Source organism: Pleurodeles waltl, chromosome 12 (assembly GCF_031143425.1).
Source record: "Pleurodeles waltl isolate 20211129_DDA chromosome 12, aPleWal1.hap1.20221129, whole genome shotgun sequence".
Lineage (NCBI taxonomy): Eukaryota > Metazoa > Chordata > Amphibia > Caudata > Salamandridae > Pleurodeles > Pleurodeles waltl.
Genome location: NC_090451.1, coordinates 524,708,507 through 524,728,552, shown reverse-complemented (window position 1 = coordinate 524,728,552; position 20,046 = coordinate 524,708,507). Strand labels below are relative to the sequence as shown.

General features: G+C 46.1%; 1 protein-coding gene across 3 annotated transcripts in view; it reads left to right on the top strand.

Moving 5' to 3' along the window:
* The window catches only part of LOC138268084 (sodium-coupled neutral amino acid transporter 7-like), a 179,341-nt gene that overhangs the window by 106,030 nt on the left and 53,265 nt on the right, over positions 1-20,046 (top strand). For all 3 annotated transcript variants that reach the window (XM_069217452.1, XM_069217454.1, XM_069217453.1), the window contains exons 6-7: positions 292-349; positions 632-746. In XM_069217452.1, coding sequence (XP_069073553.1) covers positions 292-349; positions 632-746 — 173 coding nt within the window. The remainder of the gene's footprint in view (positions 1-291; positions 350-631; positions 747-20,046) is intronic.

The following is a 20,046-nucleotide window of genomic DNA, read 5'->3' as shown; positions in this document are numbered from 1 at the left end:
CTCTCTTGTAATGAATTTGTAATTGTATTTACTTAGCGCTTAATACCCTTGACAAGGTGTTGAAGTGCTTTTCAGCGAGTAGCATGCTACTCGGACCACCGAGGTGGATTAGTAGAAGGAAATTGTTATTGGGAGTGGTGAGAGTGGTAGACATTTGAGTCTGTTAGTTGGATGTGACTCATAGAGTGGTGGTTTGGGGAGCTTAGTTGTTTTTTCTCTGCAGTGGGAGATAATATATAAATAAAAATGCAATAAATGAACTGTTAATGAAAGCATGCTTTCTTTTCACAGCCCGGCCTCCTGGATGTCTGTGTTTAACGCCATGCCCACTATCTGCTTTGGATTCCAGGTACAGCTCTACCTTCATTTATCACATCAATCTGGTTGTTGATTGGTAGTGTGCCTTTGTTTGGGGGTTTTGACATTGCATGTCTGTATGTAATTTAACTTTGTATTGCATGTCTCTCCCATCTGCTTCCCTTCTTCTCTCCTCATTGCCCCTTATCTCTTTCTCTCTTCTTTCTTCCTCAATTTGTCACTTATTCTCACCCTCTAACTCACTGCGCTCACCCGTTTTCTACCAATCTTCCTGCTGGTCCTCTTTTCCTCTTGCCATTCTTTGTCTTGGCAGTGTCATGTGAGCAGTGTGCCAGTATTTAACAGCATGAAGCGTCCTGAGGTGAAGACTTGGAGCTGGGTTGTGACCACTGCCATGGTTATTGCTGTTTTTGTATACACAGGAACAGGTGAGGTGCTCTCAGTACATTACTTGTGAGTTCTCTTGCATTATCCCCCAAAGCGTAAGTGTTTATGCATTTTCTCGCAACCTTCGCCTTTACTCCAGTCTGAAAACCAGTACTCTATAGCTTCCTTTGCACATCCACACCCCTTAAATTACTGCAAGACATTCTGCACTCTAACTTCCTCATACCAATACCAATTGTAATTTGCCAGAGGGTCAGCTGTTTGTCATTAAGTGCAAATCAAAAATGTTTGTTTTTAGACAAGAACAAGAGCCATTTGACATAAAATTAAAAACAGTTTTCCTCTGTTTCACAGTAGCTGGACGTTCAGTCAAACTGAGGTGTGCCTAATTCGAGAAGGTGATCATTACTTCAATAGTAGGTTGAAGAGAACTTGCACAGTGGTAAACTAGAGTTTGAAATCCTATCTTTTACGCATTAATTCTGGACTGATAGTGCACCATATATCTCAAGGTCTATGCTATAGTGTTACCAGTAGAGCAGCTCAGTAGTTAAAAGCTTCTTAAACCCATAAGGAGTGTGTCCAGCAGAAGGCTGTTATGGGTTTGTCAGATGGAATGAGATCAATGTACTGTAAGTTAAGTTTAGCAATGTGAAAGGAGGCAGTGGAGTCACAGTGGCAACATTCATGGGCAACAAAAGTGATCTGGCCCAAATGTCTGTACTTCATTTGGCAAATTTTGAGAGTCCAACCTTAAGTGTCGGGTCATCACTGTATGGTAGCAGAGCACCTACCTTTGTAATCCTTTATTTATCCATCGTGAGATATTGAAATCAACTTGTTCATGTAAAAGATTGATGGCAAGGGAGACAGGATCAACCATATTTAAGCCGAAGGTGATGTGGAAGAATGGTTTTGGCCACACTGCAGTTTGGTCACAGCTTTGGCAGGGAGCCCTTTCTAAACCTGGGACATGAAGACAGTGAGAATTAGCTCAGTCGTATGGGGTATTATTGAGAAGTGGAGTTATTGCAGCAGAAACCTCATGTGTTTACACTTTCACTTTTGGCACGAAAGGCCAGTCGTTGTCAAAAATTAATACCACATTTCCATACTCTTACATACTAGCAGCAACCAGAACGTAGCGATGTCAGAACTTTGCTACTCTTTACCTTTCCTGTTACTTCTGTCTAGCAGGCAGGGCAGACTTTAAACATAAATTGATCATGTTTGTCACACCTATTCAAATGGGTAGGATGCGCTTTGCTCTATTTGGCTATTGACAATGTTGGTCAGAGAAGTGGAGCCCACTTTAAGGTAGTTAAAATTCCCTATTCTCATCGTGCTCCTGGGCAGATGACTGGGGTGTTTTTGAGGCTGGGGCCTCTCTCAGATTGGAGTTTGCATTCTTGAAAATATCTGCTTATCTCAGGACTGTCCCCTTGTCTTTACTTTTGCGTAAACTAAGACTTTGATGTATTTCTACATGGTTTGCTTTCCCACCCTCAGGTGAAATAGGTGAATCCAATTTAGTGCACCAACACTGAATGTGAAAGACAGGTATTATAGCTCTGTAGAAACACAAACACACACACACACACACACACACACACACACATACAGCCCCCGCCCCCCAGTGTTAACCAAAAACATTTATTACCGCAGATTGAACCTGTTTCTCAGCAGATCAAAAGTATCTACACAGGATATCATAAAACCACAGCAAGAAGGCGCATTTTTAACATGATTAAAATGTCATCTAAAACCTACATCTATGCTCTACACTAAGAGCATGCAAAATAGAAAAATGTGCAGTCTGGAGTTTCTGAGGGAGAAGAGGTGAACTGCATACCTTGTTGACAGCAAGAGCTGTTATCAGCAGAGGGGTGAAGCAGTGTTCCTTGCGAAGGAAAGGAGCGGTCTTCCTCCCAGACTCCAGTTTATCAGTTTCAGGCAAGATGGAACATCTTCGAAGTGCGCTGGCAGTAGGTGAGACCATCTCTGGCAGAGTCTTCTGCGATAATCTGGGTAAAGGATCTCTCCTGACAAGTGGTCAAGTGGGTGTCCTTCTATATTAACCCTTATAAAAGATTGAAATTTCTGACGTAAGTTAAAGAATATCTAAAGTAAATTATATACATCAATGTGTACGTCCCAGAGGTAAAAGGATGTCAATTCAGACAACGTTATTTTGGCCGTATACCTGTATTTACTTATTATCCTGTCCTGGTGAAATAAGAGCAAACACGTCTCTCAGACTGATCTCGCACCGGGTGTTAGATCTGTCATTAGCCGAATTACTTCACACTGTGGTGTTGTTTTTTTGTTTTTGTTTTTTTTTGTTTTTTTTTCTTTCTAAGAACCATGAGATGACATCTACGTCCGTGGCAGATATAACAGTGATTCTGCATAAATCGAGAAAGATGGTGACTTACACTATCTAAACATGGAGTTGAGGCCTACTCAGAAATGGAGTCAGATCATAGGACTTTGTCATTAGCTTCAGATGCCTTATAATAACAGTTAACAGTCAAGTCATTGTTGGACCAAAAACCAAGATGTACCTGATTGAAATGCATTGGGTTGTCTCTGCTACCATTTTATATATAGATCATCAAACTCCTGAGAAAAAGGGAGGGAACCAAAACACGTTTTTTCTTGTGCATTTTCGATAGGAAAAATTAGACAATGATGCAGAAAAATAGCTGAACAGAATTACATCAAATTTGACAGAAAGCTAGATAATTATCCAGAAAGCATGCATTTTGTGAGCTGTGTAATTCTATTCAGCCTTTAAGTGAAATTAAGGTTTAACCCCTTCGCTGCCAGGCCTTTTCCCCCTCCTGTGCCAGGCCTTTTTTTGCCTATTTGGGGCAGTTCGCGCTTAGGCCCTCATAACTTTTTGTCCACATAAGCTAACCAAGCCAAATTTGCGTCCTTTTTTTCCAACATCCTAGGGATTCTAAAGGTACCCAGACTTTGTGGGTTCCCCTGAAGGAGGCCAAGAAATTGGCCAAAATACAGTGAAAATTTCGTTTTTTTAAAAAAAAATGGAAAAAGTGGCTGCAGAAGGAGGCTTGTGGTTTTTCCCCTGAAAATGGCATCAACAAAGGGTTTGCGGTGCTAAACTCAGCAGCTTCCCAGCTTTCAGGAACAGGCAGACTTGAATCAGAAAACCCAATTTTTCAACACAATTTTGGCATTTTACTGGGGCATACCCCATTTGTGCATTTTTTTGTGCTTTCAGCCTCCTTCCAGTCAGTGACAGGAATGGTCATGAAACCAATGCTGGATCCCAGAAACCTAAACATTTCTGAAAAGTAGACAAAATTCTGAATTCAGCAAGGGGTCATTTGTGTAGATCCTACAAGGGTTTCCTACAGAAAATAACAGCTGAAAAAGAAAAATATTGAAATTGAGGTGAAAAAAACATCAATTTTTCTCTACTTTTTACTCTGTAACTTTGCCCTGCAATGTCAGATTATCGAAAGCAATATACCGTTCCGTCTGCTGGACTCCTCTGGTTGCGGGGATATATAGGGTTTGTAGGTTCATCAAGAACCCGAGGAACCCAGAGCCAATAAATGAGCTGCACCCTGCAGTGCGTTTTCATTCTATACCGGGTATACAGTAATTCATTTGCTGAAATATAAGGAGTAAAAAATAGCTATCAAGAAAACCTTTGCATTTCCAAAAAGGGCACAAGATAAGGTGTTGAGGAGCAGTGGTTATTTGCACATCTCTGAATTCCGGGGTGACCATAGTAGCACGTGAATTACAGGGAATTTCTCAAATAGATGTCTTTTTTACACACACTCCTATATTTGGAAGGAATAAATGTAGAGAAAGACAAGGGGCAATAACACTTGTTTTGCTATTCTATGTTCCCCCAAGTCTCCCGATAAAAATGATACCTCACTTGTGTGGGTAGGCCTAGCGCCCGCGACAGGATATGCCCCAAAACACAACGTGGACACATGACAGAAAACAGAGCTGTTTTTAGCAAAGTGACTACCTGTAGATTTTGGCCTCTAGCTCAGCCGCCACCTAGGGAAACCTACCAAACCTCTGCATTTCTGAAAACTAGAGACCTAGGGGAATCCAAGGAGGGGTGACTTGTGTGGCTCGGACCAGGTTCTGTTACCCAGAATCCTTTGCAAACCTCAAAATTTGGCTAAAAAAACACATGTTCCTCACATTTCTGCGGCAGAAAGTTCTGGAATCTGAGAGGAGCCACAAATTTCCTTCCACCCAGCGTTCCCCCACGTCTCCCGATAAAAATGATACCTCACTTGTGTGGGTAGGCCTAGCGCCCGCGACAGGATATGCCCCAAAACACAACGTGGACACATGACAGAAAACGGAGCTGTTTTTAGCAAAGTGACTACCTGTAGATTTTGGCCTCTAGCTCAGCCGCCACCTAGGGAAACCTACCAAACCTGTGCATTTCTGAAAACTAGAGACCTAGGGGAATCCAAGGAGGGGTGACTTGTGTGGCTCGGACCAGGTTCTGTGACCCAGAATCCTTTGCAAACCTCAAAATTTGGCTAAAAAAACACATGTTCCTCACATTTCTGTGGCAGAAAGTTCTGGAATCTGAGAGGAGCCACAAATTTCCTTCCACCCAGCGTTCCCCCACGTCTCCCGATAAAAATGATACCTCACTTGTGTGGGTAGGCCTAGCGCCCGCGACAGGATATGCCCCAAAACACAACGTGGACATATCACAGAAAACAGAGCTGTTTTTAGCAAAGTGACTACCTGTAGATTTTGGCCTCTAGCTCAGCCGCCACCTAGGGAAACCTACCAAACCTGTGCATTTCTGAAAACTAGAGACCTAGGGGAATCCAAGGAGGGGTGACTTGCGGGGCTCGGACCAGGTTCTGTTACCCAGAATCCTTTGCAAACCTCAAAATTTGGCTAAAAAAACACATGTTCCTCACATTTCTGTGGCAGAAAGTTCTGGAATCTGAGAGGAGCCACAAATTTCCTTCCACCCAGCGTTCCCCCACGTCTCCCGATAAAAATGATACCTCACTTGTGTGGGTAGGCCTAGCGCCCGCGACAGGATATGCCCCAAAACACAACGTGGACATATCACAGAAAACAGAGCTGTTTTTAGCAAAGTGACTACCTGTAGATTTTGGCCTCTAGCTCAGCCGCCACCTAGGGAAACCTACCAAACCTGTGCATTTCTGAAAACTAGAGACCTAGGGGAATCCAAGGAGGGGTGACTTGTGTGGCTCGGACCAGGTTCTGTTACCCAGAATCCTTTGCAAACCTCAAAATTTGGCTAAAAAAACACATGTTCCTCACATTTCTGTGGCAGAAAGTTCTGGAATCTGAGAGGAGCCACAAATTTCCTTCCACCCAGCGTTCCCCCACGTCTCCCGATAAAAATGATACCTCACTTGTGTGGGTAGGCCTAGCGCCCGCGACAGGATATGCCCCAAAACACAACGTGGACATATCACAGAAAACAGAGCTGTTTTTAGCAAAGTGACTACCTGTAGATTTTGGCCTCTAGCTCAGCCGCCACCTAGGGAAACCTACCAAACCTGTGCATTTCTGAAAACTAGAGACCTAGGGGAATCCAAGGAGGGGTGACTTGCGGGGCTCGGACCAGGTTCTGTTACCCAGAATCCTTTGCAAACCTCAAAATTTGGCTAAAAAAACACATGTTCCTCACATTTCTGTGGCAGAAAGTTCTGGAATCTGAGAGGAGCCACAAATTTCCTTCCACCCAGCGTTCCCCCACGTCTCCCGATAAAAATGATACCTCACTTGTGTGGGTAGGCCTAGCGCCCGCGACAGGATATGCCCCAAAACACAACGTGGACACATCGCAGAAAACAGAGCTGTTTTTAGCAAAGTGACTAAATGTAGATTTTGGCCTCTAGCTCTGCCGCCACCTAGGGAAACCTACCAAACCTGTGCATTTCTGAAAACTAGAGACCTAGGGGAATCCAAGGAGGGGTGACTTGCGGGGCTCGGACCAGGTTCTGTTACCCAGAATCCTTTGCAAACCTAAAAATTTGGCCAAAAAAACACTTTTTCCTCTCATTTCTGTGGCAGAAAGTTCTGGAATCTGAGAGGAGCCACAAATTTCCTTCCACCCAGCATTCCCCCAAGTCTCCCGATAAAAATGATACCTCACTTGTGTGGGTGGGCCAGGTGCCTGCAACAGAATAAGGCCCAAAACCTGAAGAGATAGAAGGGATAGGTATTTTTGCAATATATCATTTTGATGTGTGCACATACGTCCGTGATGTGCCAAACACTAAAATTGTGAAAAGAAACACACTTAGGTTATGTGAAGAAGACCCCTCACCCACCAACCAAGTTGGTGGTATGCTTCATCATCGGGGTCCCACCCGAGGCACCTAGCGTGTCACAGGTGTGCTGCGACGCCTGATTACAGCAGAGCAGGTTTTGTCATTTTTTACAACACATACTGGTTGGATTTGGCACGAGGGTGAGTGATGGTTCAGTGGATCAAATTTTATTAACAAGAGATTTCACAAAAATGAAATGCACTGCTAATAACTGAAAGGCAAAAAAGTGAACCAATGACTCCCAGCTCGTGAGCTGTAAAGCCGCGACAAGGCACCAACCGCTTTACAGTCCATTCACACACCTTTCATACATGACACGCACAAGACCATTCACACCGCCAGCCACGGGCCCAGCACATTACAACACTCACATCGACAGACCGCGCCACTCAAGGGCCCATCACTTACATACGCCCACATGCCTGATACAAGAATCACACCAGCTGATGGGAGTGTGGACTGCCGTTTGGCTGGCACCGCCAGCCAAGCGCCACCCCACGCACACCGCCAGCCAAGCGCCACCCCACGCACACCGTCAGCCAAGCGCCACCCCATGCACACCGCCAGCCAAGCGCCACCCCACGCACACCGCCAGCCAAGCGCCACCCCACGCACACCGCAATCACTTTTTTTTATTTATAAACAACAAATAAACTACTAATTATAAAATAGGCACAAAACTACAAACACAAAACCTCAAACTAAATACACGACAGATGCCAACCGTGAAACATATGAAAATATAAAACAGACAGCTTACGCTCACGGTATTTCCCAAAAGTTTTTCCTTGTGTGGTAACTTCTAAAACAGCTGGGCACACACAGCCCAGGCTTTGAAGGGCATTCGGGGCAGTACATCCGGCTCTCCCTCCGGATTGATCTCCGGGCACATACTCTACATTTCTTTGTGGGCATGTCTTTTTTGGGAGTGGGAGGAATGTGATCTGGAAAGTGCCGATCTTTCAATCTAGCCACATCCTCCACCACTTCTACTCTAGGAACTCTTGCCGGTTCCACCACAATAAGGCTTTCTATCACCGACTCCTGAAATTTAACAAAAGTCATCCTTGACTCAGGTGAACAATCCTTGTATACAATAAAGGCATTAAAAGTTGCCAAATGAAATAAATGTAGGGCCAACTTTTTATACCACACATACGACTTACGAAGAGCAGTGTAAGGTTCCAACCTCTGATCTACTCTATCAACACCACCCATGTGCCTATTGTAGTCCAAAATGCACGCAGGTTTGCGCACTTCCGCAACCTGACCCCAAACAGCCACAGGGGAAGTACTCTCATCATGGATGGTCGATAGCATGTACACATCCCTCCTGTCTGAAAATTTCATAGCTAACAGCTCATTATTCCGCAAGGCACTGCACTGTCCCCTCAAGTTTTTTACAGACAAGCTCCCTTGGATAGCCTTTGCGGTTAGAACGGATTGTGCCACAAGCAACAGTGTCCACCCTAAACAACTCCTTGAACAACTGCACTCCAGTGTAGAAATTATCTACGTACAAATGGTGACCTTTGTTAAACAGCCGTCTAGCAAGTTCCCACACAATTTTTTCGCTAACTCCAAAAGTGGCCGGACAACCAGGAGGGTCAATACTGGAATCCCTACCAGTGTAGACCCGGAAATTATAAACATATCCTGTACTGCTTTCTGACAGCAGATACAATTTAATCCCATACCGTGCCCTCTTACTAGGAATGTACTGCTTAAAAACTAAACGCCCCTTGAAAAGGACCAAAGACTCGTCCACACTTTTCTCTTTGCCTGGAACATAGACCTCTGAAAACCAATCCACAAAATGATCAAGGACAGGCCTAATCTTAAAAAGGCGGTCACAATCAGGGTGATCTCGTGGCAAGGCTAAAGCATTGTCTACAAAATGCAGCATACGAAGAAGAAGCAAATACTGATTACGTGTCATAGTTGCAGGAAATATAGCAGTTGCCATCAAGGGACTAGTAGACCAATAAGAAGCCAGTGACGGCTTCCTGATCAACCCCATCAAAAAAGACAAACCTAAAAACCTTTTCATCTCTTCCAGATATGTGGGAACCCAATGAGTAGCTCTAGACTGAGGCTTAAGTCTGGCAGCGTTGTCCCGCAAATATTGCTCTGCATACACATTTGTCTGCTCCACAATCTCTTCCAAAAATACATCGTCCATAAACAAGTGAAAGAAATGGACAGGCAGAAAGTTTTCCGTATTAACTCTAGACCCTGGGAGACTAGTAAATGCAGGTAACTGTGGCTGCTCCATGTTTGGGGCAATCCAGGTGTCAGGTCTTCTAATGGGAAACCCTTCAGCCCCAGGCTGCTGCACTCTTGGCACATCAATGTCCTCCTCTAACTCAGGCCCTTCATCTGCACTGAGAGTAGCTTCCTCATCAGAAGAATACTCTTGGACAGAAAACTCACTTCCAGAATCTCCTGCTTCCTCCTCTGCCTCAGATGCAGAGTCAGTGTCGTAATCATGGTCTGAAGACGACTCAAAGAGCATGCGAACAACCTGCTGAGCGGTCACTTTGCGGCTAGCCATGATCCTAACAACAAATGGATTGCCAACAACAACTAGCACTAAAATAAGTAATAAACAAAGTGTAGCTTTATCACAAAGAGTTATGTACTACAAAAAACTATACCACTCAGTTGCCTGAAATAGCTACTCACCAAGCAACTACTCTGCACAGACACAGCAATCACCAATGATATCCCACTAAAAAGAAAAAAGAAAAAAGCAAATTAGACATATGACAACACAAACATTACTGTGCTCAAATCTAAGGACAATGTCAAACACACAATACTGCATTTAGTACACCACCTACAAACATGTCATTCATGCATGTCAACAATACTCCTTTGCAGTAAATTGCTTTCACTTACCTAAAACATGCAGCTATGCAAACCACTGGACAACTACTGCCAAAACCGCTAAGATCCACAGCAAAGGAAGCAAAAGCTTTGAACTAGAAGAAAAAGAAGAAATAAATTGTTATAATCACAAATACAAATACTTTGCCAGTTGACAAACACCCCACCACCAAGAACTTAGAAGTTGTCCCTGGTACCTAAGTGGATCCTGCCCCCCCTCGGGGTAGATGGGCGTAAAAAAATTAGCCGAAATGGGCAACACCTCTGTGCCCCCTTTTAGGGGGCGACCCTTCCCAAAGGGGGCACCCCCAGCACAAAACAAAAAAATCCCTGCCGTATTGGTGGTTTCTGCCCTCCTTGGGCCTACAAAATTACACACACACCACACAATCCCTGGCGCCTAGTGTGCTTCCACCCCCCCCCCCCCCCCCCGGGGCCAGATCGTCCAAAAAATGACTGGTCTGCCATCGGGGGGCCGAAACAGAAAAAAAAACAGAAACAGAAAAAAAAACAGAAAAAAAAAAACTCCCCAGGGGAGAGACCCTTGCCCAAGGGGTTGCCCCCAAAATAAACAACAAAAACAAAATCCCTGGTGTCTAGTGGATTTTGCCCCCCCCCCCGTCCCCCCCGGCGGCAGATCAGCCCAAAAATTGGCAATCTGCCCCCGGGGGGGGGAGGGGGGGGGCAAATACTAAAAAATGTGTCCCCCAGTGGGACGCCCCTTGCCCAAAGGGTCGCCCCCCAAAAAAAACTTTACAATAAAAATAAATCCCTGGTGTCTAGTGGTTTTCAACCCCCCTCGGGGGCAGATCCGCCAAAAAATCAGCGGATCTGCCCCCCCGGGGGGGGGGGGGGGCTAAATACAAAAAAAAATTCCCCGGGGGGGCCACCCTGGCCCAAGGGGTCGCCCCCAAAATATGCACAAAATATAAAATCCCTGGTGTCTAGTGGTTTTCGCCCCCCCCGGGGGCAGATCTGCCGAAAATTCGGCGGATCTGCCCCAGGGGGGGGCAAAATACAAAAAAAAATTGCCCCCGGGGTGGGGCGACCCTTGCCCAAGGGGGTCGTCCCCAAAATAAACATAAAATACTATATCCCTGGTGTCTAGTGGTTTTCGCCCCCCCCTGGGGGCAGATCCGCAGAAAAATCGGCAGATCTGCCCCCAGGGGGGGGCGAAATACAATAAAAAAATGCCCCCGGGGGAGGGCGACCCTTGCCCAAGGGGTCGCCCCCAAAATAATCAATATAATAAATTTTCCCTGGTGTCTAGTGGTTTTCGCCCCCCCCTGGGGGCAGATCCGCCGAAAAATCGGCAGATCTGCCCCCAGGGGGGGGCGAAATACAATAAAAAAATGCCCCCGGGGGAGGGCGACCCTTGCCCAAGGGGTCGCCCCCAAAATAATCAATATAATAAATTTTCCCTGGTGTCTAGTGGTTTTCGCCCCCCCCTGGGGGCAGATCCGCCGAAAAATCGGCGGATCTGCCCCCAGGGGGGGGCGAAATACAAAAAAAAATTGCCCCCGGGGGGGCGACCCTTGCCCAAGGGGTCGCCCCCAAAATAATGCCAAAATAACACTATCCCTGGTGTATAGTGGTTTTCGCCCCCCCCCCTGGGGGCAGATCCGCCGAAAAATCGGCAGATCTGCCCCCAGGGGGGGGCGAAATACAATAAAAAAATGCCCCCGGGGGAGGGCGACCCTTGCCCAAGGGGTCACCCCCAAAATAATCAATATAATAAATTTTCCCTGGTGTCTAGTGGTTTTCGCCCCCCCCTGGGGGCAGATCCGCCGAATAATCGGCGGATCTGCCCCCAGGGGGGGGCGAAAAAAAAAAAAAAATTGCCCCCGGGGGGGCGACCCTTGCCCAAGGGGTCGCCCCCAAAATAATGCCAAAATAACACTATCCCTGGTGTATAGTGGTTTTCGCCCCCCCCTGGGGGCAGATCCGCCGAAAAAACGGCGGATCTGCCCCCGGGGGGGGCGAAATACTAAAAATAATTGCCCCCGGGGGGGGCGACCCTTGCCCAAGGGGTCGCCCCCAAAATATTGAACACAGTAAATCCCTGGAGGCTAGTGGAGATTCCTGCTCCACGATCGCGGGCTCTGCCCGCGATCGTGGAGCAGGAATCTAATGAAAACAGGCACCGGGGGAAAGGAAAAACCCTTTCCTTTCCCCCCCGTGTCTGTTTCCACCACCCCCCGACCCCCAAAAACGAAGAGGACTTACTTTTTGTGTCCTCCTCGGTAGACGCGCTGGAAGCAAATGGCTTCCAGCGTGCCCGCGCTGACGTCATCGGATTGCCGTGGGGGGGGGCGGGGTGGAAGGGGAAGGTCTTCCCCTTCCATCCCCGCCTGGGGGGGGAGGGGGGATGCACGGGGGCGCGCTAGCGCGCCCCCAAGTTCCCCTGTGCCTAGGACGAGATGATCTCGTCCAAGGCACAGGGGAACTGTAGCCTTGGACGAGATCATCTCGTCCAAGGCACCCAAGCGGTTAAAATCTAAATATATATTTGTTGCTGCAGAAAAAACATTAAAACGTACAATCCAGTTGATTGGTCTCACGAGACACCCACAGGAATGCTGAATGTAATTGGCAGCCGAAACATGAAGAAAAGTGTTGTGGCTGCCACTCTGTCTCCCAGTCCTGAAACATTTAAAAAAAAAACTCAAAAGGGGCTAGCCTAGGGGTACCCTGATGCCCTAGTCTTTGTGGGAAGACCTCTCTCTGGGGGCCAAACATAACAATTCTTCAGGTTTGCTGTGCTACCATGGGAGTCAGCTCTCTCCCCCCTTCCCCGCAGCCCCTCTTTGTGGTTCCTTGGGACTCCTGTGGGATCCCAAAATTATTTATTTTTTTAAATCATGTGGTGGGCTCTATGGTGATGATTTAGGATGCAGGGTCTGCCTCATCCTCATCCCCGCGAGGGTTTAGCTGCAAATGTATTGGAAGAAGATATGTTAAAAAAAGAAAAATCATTGAAAATCACTGAAAAAAAGAAAGGTTAAAGTGGAGTTATACACGAGGAAGGTAGTATGATTGAAACTATGTTTAAAAACCCTTTGAAATGAACTGAAAAACATTACTGTTTAAAAAATATGAAACCTGGGACATGAGCCAGTTATGTGCCTGCTATAGGGAAATGAGATAAGTATAAGTTGCACGGCCATAGATATCAGATGTCATCAGTAGTATAGTATGTGGTCACAGTCTCCGTCATTCTGATCATTCCAAAACTTTACAGTAAGGAGCAGAGGTGGATGAACTTTTTTTTGGTAAAGATTTGTCAATCTGCGGTAAAGTTATCAATAGAAAAGAAAGTGCCCTTCCTATGGAAACTCTGACTTAACTATAACTACACACTGGCAATGTGATATTTATTTTACGCAGTGGTGGTTGCCACTAGGTAGTTATAGTTTGGTCAGCTGTTCCATAGGAGAATAATCTTTTTGGTGCTGCTAATAACTATGGCCCCATCTGACGAATCTCCACAAAATTTCCAAAAAGGTCCTACTTTTTGAGATGTGCATGGAAAGTTTGGGGTGATCCGTCAAGTGGGAAGCAAGAAAAAAGGGGAGTCCCAAAACACAAAAGCCCCATGCATTTTCTATAGACTTCTTTAAGAAGGGCTACAGCAAAAACTGCTGAGCGGAAATGCACCAAATATGGAAGGAAGCTAGATCTTCTTCCGCAGATTGTGCTTTTTGTGATTTGGTGTAAATCCATTTAGTAGTTTTATAGAAATTAAGGGTCAAAAATATTTGTATATATATGGACAGTTTGGGACGCAAAAGGCTCGACAAACAGTGTAGTGCCAGTTTAAAAAGGGAGCGTTCTGATCGGCCCAGGGATCGGCTCCAAGCAACATCAGAAAAATGTTGCTGGCAGCTATTACAGGACTGGGGGGCTACGTGTCCCCTGACCTAATCGTGTTAAAAAATGTGTATATATATATGTTCGATGGCATGTGTAGCTGCAGGTACACATGCTGTGCATTATCCTGCCATCTAGTGTTGGGCTCGGAGTGTTACAAGTTGTTTTGCTTCGAAGAAGTCTTTTCGAGTCACGAGACCGAGGGACTCCTCCCTTTCGGCTCCATTGCGCATGGGCGTCGACTTCATCTTAGATTGTTTTCTTTCCGCCATCGGGTTCGGACGTCTTCCTCTACGCTCCGTGTTTCGGTTCGGAAAAGATAGTTATCCATCGGAAAATTTGACGGTATTGTTTGCGATCGGTACCGGGTTAGTGCTAGCACATCGACACCGAAGAAACAAAAGTTCCGGCAGCACTTCGGGGTTTCCACACCTCTGCGGGGCCTGGTCTGCCCGACCGCGTCCATCTTCAACGCTCATGGACCAGACCCCATTCCGCTTCTGCCCCAACTGCCACGCAAAGTATCCTTATACAGACCAACACTTGGTCTGTAATCTGTGTTTGTCCCCGAACACAACGAGGATACCTGCGAGGCCTGTCGGGCATTTCGATCCAAGAAGACACTGCGGGATCGTAGAGCTCGAAGACTCCAGATGGCGTCGACACCGGCCGGACACACCGACGTCGAAGAAGAGGAGACATTTGCATTAGAGATTCGGACTCGGACGAGTCCGAGAGTGAGCAGCCGAAGACGCAGCAAACCGTGAGTAAACCAGCCCCGGCAAAAACTCACTCGAAAATCATGAAGGCCCAGGGGACGCCACCGCCAACAGGCCATGGCTTTACCCGAAAACACGGTGACCAAACATCGGCACTGAAAAAGGCCTCCCAGCAGCCAAAGACATCCGACTCCGGTCGAGATACCGGCTCCGAACAGACTCTGCACCGAGATACCGGCTCTGAACAGACACGGCTTCCTCTGAGCCGAAACAAAGCTCCTATACAGAGGAACAAGGCCTTTCCACACACTTACAAGGCCACAGATTTGAACAGAAGCTGGGCATGGGAGAGCCTGACCACACCCAAAGAAGGCTCCATATCCAAAAGGACACGGGGAAAATCAGAACTCTTCCTCCAATCAAAATGAAGCGGAAGCTCGCATTCCAAGAGGTGGAAATGCAGCCAAAGGCAAAAGTGGCAAAAGAGAAAACTCCACCACAATTTTCGCCACAACAATAACCAATACATTCGCCACATCTGTCCCCGGTAGCAACACCCCCAATGATGCAGTCACCAACTCACACAGGGATGAGTCAAGATGACCCGGATGCATGGGATTTGTATGACGCACCGGTCTCTGACAATAGTCCCGAATGCTACCCGGCAAGACCTTCACCACCTGAAGACGGTACTGCTTACATGCAGGTGGTTTCCAGGGCAGCTACATTTCATAATGTAGCATTGCATGCAGAGCCCATAGAAGATGACTTCTTGTTCAACACCCTGTCATCTACGCACAGCCAGTACCAAAGTTTGCCTATGCTGCCAGGCATGTTAAAACACGCTAAACAGGTATTTCAAGACCCAGTCAAAGGCAGAGCCATCACGCCTAGGGTGGAGAAGAAATATAAACCTCCCCTACTGACCCTGTGTACATCACACAACAGTTAACTCCAGATTCAGTGGTAGTAGGAGCAGCCCGAAAAAGGGCAAACTCACAAACTTCTGGAGACGTACCACCACCCGACAAAGAAAGTCGGAAATTTGATGCAGCAGGCAAAAGGGTGGCAGCACAGGCAGCCAATCAATGGCGAATTGCCAATTCTCAGGCTCTTCTAGCAAGATACGACAGGGCACATTGGGATGAAAATGCAACATTTCATTCAACACCTTCCCAAAGAGTTCCAGAAACGTGCCCAACGGGTTGTCGAGGAGGGCCAAAGTATCTCCAACAACCAAATAAGGTCGGCCATGGACTCAGCAGACACAGCAGCCAGAACAGTAAACAGCGGTAACCATTCGGAGACCCGCATGGCTACGAACCTCCGGATTTAAGCCAGAAATTCAGCAAGCAGTGCTAAATATGCCATTCAATGAACAACTATTTGGCCCGGAGGTGGATACAGCGATGGACAAACTGAAGAAAGACACTGACACGGCCAAAGCCATGGGCGCGCTCTACTCCCCACGTAGCAGAGGCACTTTTTGGAAGCCACACTTTAGAGGGGGGTTTCGGGCCCAGACCACAGAGCCTTCCAGCTCACAAGTCAGACCCACATATCAGGGCCAATATCAGAGAGGAGGTTTTCGAGGACAATATAGGGGTGGACAGTTCCCTAAAACAAGAGGGAAATTCCAGAGCCCAAAAACCCCACAAACTAAACAGTGACTTCAATGTCACAAACCCCCACCTCACAACACCAGTGGGGGGGGAGACTCACAGATTATTACCACAACTGGGAACACATAACTACGGACACGTGGGTCCTAGCCATTATCCAACATGGTTATTGCATAGAATTCCTACATTTGCCACCAGATGTGCCTCCAAGAGCACACAACATGTCCAAACAGCACTTTGATCTGTTACAACTAGAAGTCCAAGCATTGTTACAAAAAGAAGCAATAGAACTAGTACCCAACCATCGAAAAGGAACAGGTGTTTACTCCCTGTATTTCCTAATCCCAAAAAAGGACAAAACACTGAGACCCATATTAGACCTCAGAACACATAGGGGGTTATTACAACTTTGGAGGAGGTGTTAATCCGTCCCAAAAGTGACGGTAAAGTGACGGATATACCACCAGACGTATCCATATCCTATGGAACTCGTAATACGGCTGGTGGTATATCCGTCACATTTGGAACAGATCACCACCTCCTCCAAAGTTGTAATAACCCCCTAAATCTTTACATCAAATCAGATCACTTTCACATGGTGACACTTCAAGACGTGATTCCCTTGCTCAAACAGGACTACATGTCAACATTAGATCTCAAGGATGCTTATTTCCACATACCCATACATCCTTCCCACAGGTATTACTTGAGGTTTGTAATCCAAGGCGTGCATTACCAATTCAAAGTGTTACCGTTCGGCATAACAACAGCCCCAAGAGTATTCACAAAATGCCTCGCACTAGTAGCTGCTCACATAAGGAGGCAGCACATGCACATATTTCCTTACTTAGACGATTGGTTAATAAAAACCAGCACTCAGCAACAGTGTCTTCTACACACAAAATACGTCATACAAACCCTTCACAAACTAGGGTTCTCTATAAACTACCAAAAATCTACAACCGTGTCAAATACAACAGTACTTAGGAGCAACAATCAACACACAAAAAGGGATTGCCACTCCAAGTCCACAAAGGGTACAAGCCTTCCAAAATGTAATACTAACCATGCACCCAAACCAACACTATCAAGTGAGGTTTGTAATGAAACTCCTAGGCATGATGTCTTCATGCATAGCCATTGTCCCAAATGCAAGACTACACATGCGTCCCTTACAACAATGTCTAGCAACACAATGGACACAAGCACAGGGTCAACTTCAAGATCTAGTGTTGATAGACCGCCAAACATACTCCTCGCGTCAATGGTGGAATCCTATAAATTTAAACAAAGGGCGGCCATTCCAAGACACAGTGCCTCAATACGTGATCACAACAGATGCTTCCATGATAGGGTGGGGAGCACACCTCAACCAGCACAGTATACAGGGACAATGGGACGTTCAACAAAGGCAACTGCATATAAATCATCTAGAGCTCTTAGCAGTGTTTCTAGCATTGAAAGCATTTCAACCGCTAATAGCCCACAAACACATTCTTGTCAAAACAGACAACATGACAACAATGTATTACCTAAACAAACCGGGAGGGACTGACTCATCACAACTGTGTCTCTTAGCACAAAAGATATGGCATTGGGCGCTTCACAATCACATTCGCCTAATAGCACAGTACATCCCAGGGATTCAAAACCAGTTAGCCGACAATCTCAGTCGAGATCACCAACAAACACACGAATGGGAAATTCATCCCCAGATACTACAAACTTACTTTCTACACTGGGGAATACCAGAAATAGACCTATTCGCAACAAAAGAAAACGCAAAATGCCAAAACTTCGCGTCCAGGTATCCACACCCTCAGTCCAAGGGCAATGCGTTATGGATGAGTTTATCAGGGATATTTGCCTACGCTTTTCCCCCTCTCCCACTCCTTCCTTATCTTGTAAACAAATTGAGTCAAAACAGACTCAAACTAATACTGATAGCACCAACCTGTGCTCGCCAACCATGGTACACAACACTACTAGACCTGTCAGTAGTACCTCATATCAAACTACCAAACAGACCAGATCTGTTAACTCAACACAAGCAACAGATCAGACACCCGAATCCAGCATCGCTCAATCTAGCAATCTGGCTCCTGAAGTCTTAGAGTTTGGACATTTAGACCTTACACAAGAATGTATGGAGGTCAATAAACAAGCTAGAAAACCTACTACAAGACATTGTTACGCAAACAAATGGAAAAGATTTGTTTATTATTGCCATCATAATCAAATCCAACCACTACACGCTTCTACAAAAAACATCGTAAGCTATTTATTAAACTTACAAAAATCAAACCTAGCCTTTTCTTCTATCTGCAGATTACACATTCAACATCACTCTTTAGAATCCCAGTCATCAGAGCATTTATGGTGAGTCTAAAAAGAATCATACCCCCAAGAACACCACCAGTTCCCTCGTGGAACCTCAATATTGTATTAACACGACTCATGGGTCCACCATTTGAACCCATGCACTCTTGTGAAATGCAATACTTAACCTGGAAAGTAGCCTTCCTAATAGCTATCACATCTCTTAGAAGGGTAAGTGAAATTCAAGCATTCACTATACAAGAACCCTTTATACAAATACATAAACATAAAGTGGTTCTCCTGACAAATCCAAAGTTCCTACCAAAAGTTATATCACCGTTCCACCTAAACCAAACAGTGGAACTCCCAGTATTTTTTCCACAACCAGACTCAGTAGCCGAAAGAGCCTTACATACGCTAGACATCAAAAGAGCATTAATGTATTACATTGATAGAACAAAACAATGTCGCAAGACAAAACAATTGTTTGTAGCCTTTCAAAAACCTCATGCAGGAAATCCAATATCCAAACAAGGCATTGCCAGATGGATAGTGAAATGTATTCAGACCTGCTATATTAAAGCAAAAAGAGATCTGCCTACTACGCCAAAGGCGCACTCCACTAGGAAGAAAGGCGCCACAATGGCCTTTCTAGGAAATCTACCTATGACAGAAATCTGTAAGGCAGCCACATGGTCTATGCCTCATACATTCACAAAACATTACTGTGTAGATGTGTTAACAACACAACAAGCCACAGTAGGACAGGCTGTATTACGAACATTATTTCAAACAACTTCAACTCCTAAAGGCTAAACCACCGCTTTTGGGGAGATAACTGCTTACTCGTCTATGCACAGCATGTGTATCTGCAGCTACACATGCCATCGAACGGAAAAAGTCACTTACCCAGTGTACATCTGTTCGTGGCATGAGTCGCTGCAGATTCACATGCACCCTCCCGCCTCCCCGGGAGCCTGTATCCGTTATAAGTTGATGAAACTTGTACATTTATAAATTTGTTAATATATTATATTTTGTATACACATTATGTACATACATACTCACTCCATTGCATGGGCACTTTTACCATATACACAACTCCTACCTCACCCTCTGCGGGGAAAACAATCTAAGATGGAGTCGACGCCCATGCGCAATGGAGCCGAAAAGTTTGGACCAGAGGGGCCCCCCCCCCCCCCAACGACTCCTGTGAGATCCAAAGGGGAGGGAGGGGAACAAACTGGCATCTGGGGCAACATCCACATTGTGTAATTAAGGGAAGAGAGGCACGAAGCTCCCCCCTCCCCGAGCCATATTCGGTCCCAGAAACCACATCCCCCGGGACCCAAATTGTCAAATAGGGGAAGGGGGGCACACAACCACCCTCCCTGTGTCATTATAGGCTGCGGGGAGTCTACCCTGAGGCCACATTTAAATCAAAGGAAGGGGGCACGCAGCCCAAATCCCTGAGCAATCACAGGTCCCAGGGCCGAAATCCATTAGGGAGGGGAATGGACCCCATCCCCTGCAGCAGGCCCACTATCGGGACACAGCGGTTTAGAGAGAGTTAGAGAGAGTGAGAGT